Source organism: Pogoniulus pusillus, chromosome 13 (genome assembly GCF_015220805.1).
Source record: "Pogoniulus pusillus isolate bPogPus1 chromosome 13, bPogPus1.pri, whole genome shotgun sequence".
NCBI lineage: Eukaryota > Metazoa > Chordata > Aves > Piciformes > Lybiidae > Pogoniulus > Pogoniulus pusillus.
Genome location: NC_087276.1, coordinates 585,401 through 596,306, shown reverse-complemented (window position 1 = coordinate 596,306; position 10,906 = coordinate 585,401). Strand labels below are relative to the sequence as shown.

The window sequence follows — 10,906 nt, the reverse complement described above, 5'->3', positions numbered from 1 at the left end:
CTTGGTAATTTTTACATTAAGGTTCTGTTTTTATCCATCTGAAAAGGTAGAAGGTGTGTGTCCTTCTACATGTGCCAAAACCTCTACTTCAGAATCCATCTTGCTTGTGCTATCCTCCCATCGCAGCAAAACAACACACATGAATCCTTTGTGCATTAGAATAACTACAGAAGTCCCAAATACTTTCTCAGTTACAAGCTGTGTGCAGTGATGGAATCAATTCCACACACGACATGCTGTTATGGCTTTCTTGGCAGCCTAACTAGACTTCTCCTGATGTCACTTTGCAAGACTTGACACTGGCCTAACACAAATATTTCTTCTGACAGGATCCCAAAACATATAAGAACTTGGCAAGCAAGACTTAGACTAAATAACAGAGGGGATTCCTTGAAAGGCTGTTGGCAAGACAAAAATGACACTGACTTCCCAAATCTTCACCGCTCTCTCATTTTTAATTAGTCAGTCTACACACCACTGACTACCCAGATCCACCATAACGTGTGTTTTTCAGTAATTGGTATTTAAAAGAACAGCATAGGTAAAAGCTAGACGTGGGAATAAAATGGAATGGATCAATGTTATAATTTGAACAGAAAAGTATGACTGATTTTTCAAATTAGTGAATGTTGAAGGAAAAAAAAATCAACATGTCTAACTCTTCACAACCACATTTCTACCCTGTTGTGCAGTAGCACATGTCCACATTTGTAGGAAAGCACTTGTCTATTTTCCTTTTGGATGCATTGGCATAAATGCATGAGCAAAATGAGTGCAAACACACACACTTCAGTTCGCAGCGGTTCAAGTGGCTGTTATGGGTGGAGAACACCATTCCAAGCACTCCAAAAGTCTGCTCCTTACAAACTGGCAAATTGTTTCTATGCATCTGTCTTCTCTACCTTTTACTCCTCTGCTTCTGTCTTCCTACATTTGGTTCCATTCATGTTCTCTGTTGCCTGCTGACAGCAGTTCCAGATCTTTTCTAAAATGCCCTATCTAGCACTACTTCCAGCTTCTCTCTCCAATCCCAAACTCTGTCTCTACTATGTCCAATACCCCAGCAGCACAATACACCCTGCCTCTCTGCATACTTTCTTTTACAGTCAAATCCCTGATGACTACATTTCCAGCTACCTGACATCTTTCCCACCCTTTGGGTACAGATAAACTAAGCAATATATTCGCTAGCAGAGTTCACAGCCCTTCTCTCAGTGCTCTGGACCCGCTGTCTTTAATAATGACCAATGTTATAAATGCTGGTTTTATAGGAAGCTTTTATTTCAATATAAAGAAAAACAGAAGATCCCTTCTCATGCAGACTGTATTCAATGGAGCAAAAGACAAGACAGAGCTGCTATGGAAACTCACCTGTCTGTGTAAGCTCTCCCATTTCACACAAGGAATGACTCGGGTAACGTGGCAGGCTGCTCAGGGAACCATCCAGCTGGGCTGTAGAGCCTTTGGACATATGTTTAATGAAAGCTTCAAGCTGAGTATGAGAAGGTTTCCTAGAGAGGTAAAGCAAAACATGAAAACTTCCATATGCATATAGGAAAATGGCTCAAGACAGTCAAATATTCCATGCATGTCAGCTCAGAAATTTTATGGTATGAGGTTATTTCTCACTGAGACAACATCTGCTCTTAGTCAGGACTTCTAGAAACACGCAAAAGAAATCTAACTATTCCCTAACTACCAAAAGCCATAGGGAAATTGATATTTTGTCATCTTGAAATTATACTAACTCTCAGTCACTTTGAAAGCTATTTCTGGATTGTTTTGAATGCAATCACTAACAGTGTTGTGAATTTAACACCACAGCCAAAGGCATTAACAAGCTTTTGCCTCTCACCACTATGAGACTAGTTGATTTCAATATTTCAAGGTCAGTATTTCAGAACTTCTATGGGAGACCCTGGAGCTTTCTGGCCCTGGATGAAGTGATGCTAAGATTCTCCAAGTGTGTGGGAAGCTCTTCTGGTAAGAGGTTAGCTCTTTATGCTGACTGAAACATTACAGCATGGAGACCATTGTTAGACTTGATAATTCAGGGAGCAAGAAGAAAACCGTCCTCATTTTTCAGGGCTACTTGTAACAGAACCACCCAGGAACACCATATTATTGATTCATATTGTCTGCTCATGCAATTTTCTTCTCTTGCAATCTTTGTGAGTAGGAACTGATTTATTAAAGAATTAAAGCATACATACAAGACAGATCTAGAGAAGAATTTTGTTCCTCCCTTAGATCTGAGCTGCAAATCAGACCAAAGTCGATTTTGGTTAAAATGCCCCACTCCTCAAATCCATATGTTTATTAATCTAAGGATCGCTTTGGATCAAAAGTAATTCCTTGACAGGAACAGGATGAGATTCCTATAACAGTCAAAACTATGGTACCACTGAACTGCTGCCTTATTTCTACTCTGTGGGCTGTAAAATGAAGTGACTTGCACTGAAGGAACAACTGGAGAAGAGACACACAAAGAAAAGTCCAGTTTCATGTACTAAAACAGAATTCAAGTCACTGAAAGAATGCTGAGAGCTCCTAAATTTTTCTGGAATTTTCACATACATTAAAGACTGTTTACTGCCTTACTGCTGTGCAGGAAACTATATGTACAAAGAGAGTCCCCAAACTCCGTCATCAAAAGGGACTGACACCTGTAAAAAATAAATGATGATCACACTCCTGCAGCAGAAATACATCACTGATGTAGGGATTTTTTGTTCCACGCCAGCATGCAATGAGGGTACGGAAACTGCGGTAACTCAGCTCAGCCTCAGATGGGTCTTCTTTTAATACATCTTGCAGCCTGAACATGGTGAATAGTTTGTTGCTCAAAAACAACAAATATATATATATATGTGTGTGTGTGTGTGTGTGTGTGTGTGAAGATAAATTTGGTCACATAACTTCAGTAGGAATCTGAGCTTTCCTGGAATCATAAAACTTAGGAGGCAAAAAAGCTTTGTGGCCGTTTGAGCTGATCCTCTAGCTCAGACATAGGGGAAAGATGAACACTCCAGGGATAGGCCACATAATGGAAACAATACATAAATTAATATAATTTCATTGGAGCATCAAGAGCTTAATGTCTAGAAGCACAGCTTGTGTTCCCTCTTTCTCCTGCTGGCTTCTGCTGCTTCAGCTTCGCCTATCGTCCCCAGCTGCTGTTTTGGCTACTGCTGCTTCTGCTGCTTTGCCGCCGCTTGACCCCTCCCCCATCTCCCTTAAGGTTATTGTATTATTTCTTTTTTCTTCCTTCTCTAGTTATTATCTCTCTCTACATTGTTATACTATTAGAAATACAATTTCATCTTTCCCTGACTTTCAAAAAAGGTCTGTGTCGTGGTGAGTTTATCTCTCCCCCGGGGGGGGGAGGATCTGCCTTAACCCGGGACATTAATTTTGGCGCCCAATGTGGGGCTTACTGAAATGGACCCAAAGCTCTCCTCAGGATTCCTTCACCAGCCCTTGGTTAAGCTCAGAGTTAAGTGTTCAGTGTTACAAAAGATCAAACACTAAATCATTTTTCCCCTCCAAGGGAGCTTAGCTAATAGATACTTCCTTAGAGAAGAGAAACGAAGGCATCAGAACCACCAGTTCAAGTATAACAGAACAAACTGAGCCAGCCCTAGGAACACAAACAGCTGATTTCAGCCCAACCTTCTGGCAGCAGCCATTCTGCAAACCAGGAGTCTGAGGCTGGCCCTAGGAAGGAGCCTCCTCTCGTCACCAACCTCTTGGGGCCTGCCTACCTCTCTGGAATGACTGTCAGAGGCCAAAGAAGGACCTCTCATGCCTTTCAAGACACATACCAAGCTCTATGGGTATTTAATTTACATCCAGTGCTGCAATCTTCCTGTCTTAGGTTGACTTGGGCAAGAGTCAGCCAAGCAGCCCACAGCTCCTCGTACAGCTGCACACAGCTGGCATGGCTGAAGGACACAGGATGACTGTCACAGCTGGAGTAGGAAGAGAAGGCACAGCCAGAATGCAAGAAAACAAAGTAAAAACCCAAATCACTTGGATTAAAAGCTTCAGTGTTCAGCTTCCCAGCCTGCCAACACCATCGTGTAGGTTCTAAACCCCAAAGGGTTAATAATGATGTTGGATCCAGCTCCTGACTCAGTTTAAGGAGCTTGTTCCAGTTTCTCTTCTGGCTGCTTCTGTACTGAGTACCTGATGGTTCTTCCGCTCTCTTTCACAGCCAACCCAGTATAAAAAGCCCAGACTGCCCAGAACCAGTGGCAAGCCCTGTGAGCTCGGAGGACACCTTCCTCCAGGAGAAAGTGTGAGCAGAAGTCCTCTATGTACAGGTCAAAGCCAAAAAGGCTGCAGAGGTACAGCCTGAAGCTCTACTGGAAAGATGAGGGAACACAGCAAGGCTCATTTACAGCTCTCCAAACAACACCCAGCCCCTCTGCATGCCTCAGCAGGCTCAGTTGTCCACCTCCTCCTCATCATTTTGCTCTTCCTCCTCCATCCTCTCGTCATCATCATCATTCTCCTCCTCTCGGCTCTTATCTTGCTCCTCTGAGTCTGTCTTCTTGTCTTTATCTTTCCTTGCTTCTTTCTTCCCTTTCTGATCACGTCTGTAAACTTCCAGTGATTCTTTCAGAGGGGCTACGAATCTCTGGAACTCCATCTCCTCCATGGCAGAGAGGACACCGCCAGCATTCAGCATCTTCCTCTTCCCCTTCATGGCAAAGTTATTTGCACATGATGTGGCATAAAGCACAAAGACAGTTGCTGCCCGGGATATGGCACTCCGAGCCTCTTTGGAGATATTCACACCATCAGGAAGCGCCTCCTTGATGATGCGGGTGATGACGGCGTTGGGCAGGTTCAGGTCCTCCAGTCTCTCGGCCATCCTGGGCCACCTGCGAGGCAGAGAGGAGCGTCCCGAGCCGCGATGGTGGCGGGGGGGGAAGGAGCCCGAGAGCAGCGGCAGGCCCCAGGCGCGCAGTGTGAGCTGTGGGCGCAGCACAACCCGCAGTACCACAGCTGTCAATACGTGTGACCAGAGGTTAGAGTTGCCACCGAGATGTCCTAAGTGCTTATCTATGCCATTGTCTCTTGAGAAAACTCCCAACTGCCTCACTGTCCGAGAGTTTATTTCTGCTGAAGGACCTGGTCATACATATTGGGTTATGCAGAAAAACGGTGAAATACAATGTGTACCACAAAAGAATCTGACATTGGCAGAAAGAATGTAGATAGGTTGTTATGAGTTCTTTTGCAGATGATTGTGGTGCCCAAAAGCCATGAAGAGCCCGCTATCCATGAGCATGAACCCTGAGAATGCCAAGAGTCCTGCTCTATTCCACTCACTGAAGAAAACATCTGACTGTTCTAGAAAAACCATTGAGCCAGCCAATGCCTGAGACAGACGGAAATGAGAAGATGAATGACCGAAAACTGATGAAAGATGCTTGAAGCCTGGAAAATTACCATCTACGATACTGATGTTATCCCTAGTTACATAGAATGACTTGATGCTGCAATGGTAAATTATATTAAAGGGGTGGATTGTGGCCGTTTGAGCTGATCCTCTAGCTCAGACATAGGGGAAAGATGAACACTCCAGGGATAGGCCACATAATGGAAACAATACATAAATTAATACACTTTTATTGGAGCATCAAGAGCTTAATGTCTAGAAGCACAGCTTGTGTTCCCTTTTTCTCCTGCTGGCTTCTGCTGCTTCAGCTTCGCCTATCGCCCCCAGCTGCTGTTTTGGCTACTGCTGCTTCTGCTGCTTCGCCGCCGCTTGACCCCTCCCCCATCTCCCTTAAGGTTATTGTATTGTTTTTTTTTCTTCCTTCTCTAGTTATTATCTCTCTTTACATTGTTATACTTATACTATTAGAAATACAATTTCATCTTTCCCTGACTTTCAAAAAAGGTCTGTGTTGTGGTGAGTTTATTTTTCCCTGGGGGGGAGATCTGCCTTAACCCGGGACAAGCTTCCATAGCAGCAGTGACCACAAGAGGGAGCAATAACACCGAGGTATGAAGGAGCGGTTGGACTCGCAAGTGAGCAGGGCAAAGGCAGTGTGCTGACATAAAAGAGCCCACTGAGGTACTCTCTTAAATGTCAGAAAGCACCTCCAGCAAAGCTCTGCTCACAGCACGCCTCTACAGAAGGTCTCCGCAGAGGAGCGCCTCTGTCAATAGAGGGGGAGTTCATTGTCACAGCATTTCATAAAACTTGAATTCTCCAATATTTAATTTATCCTCAGGAATAAAAAAAAATAAACAAACTCTCGGGAGGAAAATGTTGTGATAGATCATAGTACAAGTGCCAGTAAGGAAAAAAAAAGGCAAGATGAGAACAAAATATCAAAATAATATTTTCATTTATACTTCAAATTGAAACTAAACCCAGTAAATTTATGACTTAAATTCCTAACTTCATGGAATTTAGAATCATAGAATCGACCAGGTTGGAAGAGACCTCCATGATCATCCAGTCCAACCTATCAAACAGCCCTATCCAGTCAACTAGACCATGCCACCAACTGCCTCATCTGTACATTGTAATTTTACCAACATAAACTAAGATCCATGTTTAACTAGAAGTACATGGAAGACGTTTTGTTTCTTCCTAAAGCAATGGAGGCTTCCTGTTGTGCTAAGCACGCATGGGAAAGCCTAATCCAGCTGCAAATGAGAATTTCAAACAGAACTCTGTTCAGTGCACTATTTTCACAGCCCAGCATTGCAATCTGAAAATGGAAGAATTAAGTGAAGAAAATGAAATTTAAACCCTCTAGCAAATAGCTTTTCAAGCTTATTACAGACATAGCAGGGTGAGCTACCAATATTCTAGACTTTGCATTTTAAAAAACTCTAAACATGAATAAACTGTCAATCACAGTCTTCCTTAAACCCTGTTGTCCTGGTCTGAGCTAAACCAGCACTAATTCTGTTCAGGGATTTGACTTCTCAGCTCAGACTCTTCTCAGTGATAGCCCTTCCTGAAGATCATGACATGTTCTTATAGACAGGGGCTGCCTCTAGCAGTGACAACACAGATAGAGTTAGGACTGGGGTGCACACCAAGGTCACTGCTAAATCTGGTGTAGTATGTTGGGGTGCAGTAAGAGGTGGCACCTGTGGAAAAGTGCAGACAGGACAAGTGATGCAGAACTGACCAACAAGGTATTCCATTCGATACATCTCACATTCAATACAAAGCTGAGGGATCACAAAAGTCAAGCTCTTCTTTCTCCTTCTTTTTCTCTTCTTCAATAGCTAGTGTGTAAGGATAACTCTGTCCATTCTGCCTTTCATCCTGATCCATGAGCTCCTGAATCCAGTTCCCATCTGCAACAGAGTCCAGTCTGTGACTTCCCCAGTTCCTGTCCATGGCATCAGTGGTGATGGTGATAATCACTGTCATCAGTTGATGTCATTGTCATCATAGTTCAATATTAATTTGCATATATCTGCACCTTGTTATTGTTGCTACTTCCATTAAAGCTGATTTAGCTTTCTTTCCAAACCCATCAGTTTCTCTCCGTTATTCCCTTCTCTTCCCTTTGGGAAGATAGAGGGGTTCATAGAGAGCATCTGTCACTCATTTAGTAGCTGGCCCAGCCCTGCCCCTTGAAACCTGTTTATTTCATTAGCAACTTCTGTAGATAGATGAGCAAAAAGAAGTAGAAGAACTACAGTACCCTTTCTGTTGCTTTTGCTGCTTTGCTTACAAAGATGTGAATTCTACCAGAATCAAACCTGTGTCAATAAACCTGTCAAGCAATCACTTGCAGGAAGGAAGAAAGGCAAGTATTTATCTTATTTATCTTTGCAAAAAGATTTACCTAAAAAATGATGGGCATTGTAAACATGCAGGTTATACACCAGTGATGAAGTTATACACAAGCGTATGAAAAAAAGCTCTTTGCATACACATACAGATACAAGTTACTCGGCTTTGGATTATATTACTTTCAAAGCAGCATAAGTTGAGCACATGCTTACAGAAGTGAATGGTGAATATGACTGCTAGATATATTTCTGAATATAGATTCTAAGCTCACTGCTTTTTAAATATGTTCCAGGGGAAGACAAAATTAAAAATCAAACAATATAAACAAAAGCCCTTCTGCCTGAAAGGGACAGACATTAAGATACTTCTGTCCTGGATGACTCCTCCCGTAACCAAATTCTGACCATTCCAGCAATTCTCCCAATTAACCCCATACAACTGAGGCAATAAAATCTGATTATTCTCAACAGCAAAACTGACAGCACCACACAGGCTACTAGTTAACAAATGATTCTCCCTCCCCGCCCCACCATTTCTCTTTTCTTCAGAATATGAATCCTCCTGTTGAATTGGCCAATTTACAGATGTCGCAGAAGATGGAGTATCTAGGCAACACCACTCAGACTGCTGGGGCTGTTTGAGCAGGAAGCAAAGAAAATTACTCAGTTGTGTAGTTGAAAAGACTGAAATAGCCTTAAAATTTTACTTCCATAAAAGCAAACAGACAATAAAAATGGGCTAAAATGATATTCTTCTGTAATTTGCTCATAAGCTGCAAAACCTGGGAAATATATTAAGAGCATAAATACTTCAAATCCTGTCTGCAGATGGAATGGCTTCTCATTTAGCACCACTAGCAACTTCCTCCTAATTTTCAACATTGCAAATGGTAAATAAATGTCTGATAACTTTTACTGTTTGATAATTTGCTAATTTTATTCTTGCAAAATCGTTTTTATCAGTAACAAAACTGAGAATGCTTTTCTCCTCAAGATAATGACTTCAGCTTATTGTGTTTGTTATTTACAAACTAAACACTGGGATAACGGATCCCAGATCTAATAGAACAGTTTTCACACACTAGCATTAAAGTGGATCAGTGCTTAAATCCTTTTTCAACATTTAAATGTCTTATTTATAAAAGTCTTAAAACGCTTAAATACTAAAATATCATCTCTTTATGCCTGCACTCTAAGCAGTAGATCCATGAGCTATTTGTGTATTGCTGCCAGCAACTGAGCTGACATCCTTCAGTCACATTTTCCTTCTTCCTTGAGGAGTTCAGATACAAAACTGCAAAGGCATTTAAATTTTTCTATGAGAAACAAATATTAACTTGCTGCTTGTTCTGAATTAGTTCAGTGAAGTGAGAAATACAGTACCAGAGTGGTCACATGCACAGAATACCTCAGAAAATCTGCTGAGAGATTTTGGATGGCTGAACTCTAATGGCACAAAATATTGTGTGAAAAAGATGCAAGAAACACGTTTAGTGTACCGATTACATACACGCAAAGGTACAAAAGACAACTCATGCAGCTTAGCATTAAATTCAAACATGTTATGTAGCAAAGCCTCAAATCCTGCACAGCAGCATAGAAACTTCAATACAGGACATTTTTGCACCTCATCCCCATGAGACTAACTGAACCTAAGACTTCAAGGTCAGAGTGTCAGAAATGCTACGGGAGACCTTGGGGCTTTTTGTCCCTGGAAAAAGTGATGCTCAGACTCTCTGAGTGCATGAAAGCCTCTTTTTGTAAGAGGTTACATCATTGAGCTAATTGCCTTTGTAACAACAACAACAAAGATCACAGCATGAAGACCATTGCTAGACTTGATAGGTAATTCGGAAAGCAAAAAGAAAATCATCCTCCCGTCTCAGGGCTACTTGTTTCAGGACCACTCAGGAACATAATGCTATTGATTTGTTTTGTCAGCTTGTGAAATATTCTCTTCTGAGCAGAAACTGGGTTTATAAAATTATTAAAACATAAATAGAAATCAGATCTAAAGGAAAGTTTTGGTTTGGTTATGATTTCCCACCCCTCCATCTTTTTGTTTATTAATTTAAGGACTGCTTTTGACCAAAATTAATTCCATGATAGGAATGGGTTGAGATTCCTTTAGCAGTCTTTCCTATCTAAGCTGCTGGACCACTGAACTATTGCCTCTGTATGCTGTCAAATGAAGTACAGTGCAATCCACACTTATTGCACCAATGCAGACAGCCAACAAGCCACAGCATTGAACCTATCCTCTGACTCATTAAACCAAATACTCTTTTGAACCACCTACAAATCTGCAGCCGGATGTCAACAAAGTTGATCTAATTAAGGTGAAGTACAGAATCTAAGAAACAGATGTGAAAAGTAATTATCTTGACGATACTGCTTGTAACTAAATTTTAATAATTTACATGCTCATAAAAATTCAAGAGTGACACCAATAACGTGCTTTCACCATAACTTAAGAAGCTGTAGACAAAAAATGTGTTGGTCAAGGTTATGATTAAATGAGAAACTGTGATAAAAGAAACACTGTCATTATTGAGATCAATTGCTAAGAGTCATTTATTTAACAGTTAAAACTGAATAATTAATCAAGTACAAAACTAACAGCAGATTCCGGATGCTTCACAGAATTTAGGAGGGGTAAACTTCGTATTCATCTGTTACAGCACAGCGCTGTCCTCTCACAGCATTTTAGTTCTGCAGATCTATATCCCCCAGGCAGGAACTTGTAGAGGTGGATATAGATACAAACGAGATACTGATTTTTTTTTTTTTTAGCTTCCCAAACAGCTTTTATCTATGCAAACGTCACTTGCATTAGAAAATGCAGAATTTGCAAAAGCCAAGAGGATCAGAGCTGCGGAACCCTTGATGTGACACTCAGTGAGTGTCAAGCATCTGACAAATAAATTTTGCCTTTCAAACCAGATGCTGTCTGCTAACTCCACCAAAAATGAGCCCCTTTTCTCTTAATTTAAAAAGTTTTTAAAAATACTCTGTAACTCGAATTACAAATGAAATGTGTTTTCCATGAGTTCAAGTAGACAAAAAAGCATTAGATCAAAGGATCACACTGTTTCCTCTTCAGAAGGTAAATGAATGGAAGGCA

The 10,906-nt window shown here is 41.3% G+C and overlaps 2 protein-coding genes across 6 annotated transcripts in view; both read right to left on the bottom strand.

Annotated features, from left to right (window-relative positions):
* The window catches only part of LOC135180395 (DNA polymerase epsilon subunit 3-like), a 101,526-nt gene extending 96,617 nt beyond the window's left edge, over window positions 1-4,909 (bottom strand). The window contains exon 1 of the mRNA XM_064152760.1: window positions 3,743-4,909. Within this exon, the coding sequence (XP_064008830.1) occupies window positions 4,448-4,879 (432 nt within the window). The 5' untranslated portion in view covers window positions 4,880-4,909 and the 3' untranslated portion in view covers window positions 3,743-4,447. The remainder of the gene's footprint in view (window positions 1-3,742) is intronic.
* Window positions 1-10,906, bottom strand: part of PXYLP1 (2-phosphoxylose phosphatase 1) — a 68,635-nt gene that overhangs the window by 3,216 nt on the left and 54,513 nt on the right. For all 5 annotated transcript variants that reach the window (XM_064152756.1, XM_064152759.1, XM_064152754.1 and 2 more), the window contains one exon: window positions 1,372-1,511. In XM_064152756.1, the coding sequence (XP_064008826.1) occupies window positions 1,372-1,511 (140 nt within the window). The remainder of the gene's footprint in view (window positions 1-1,371; window positions 1,512-10,906) is intronic.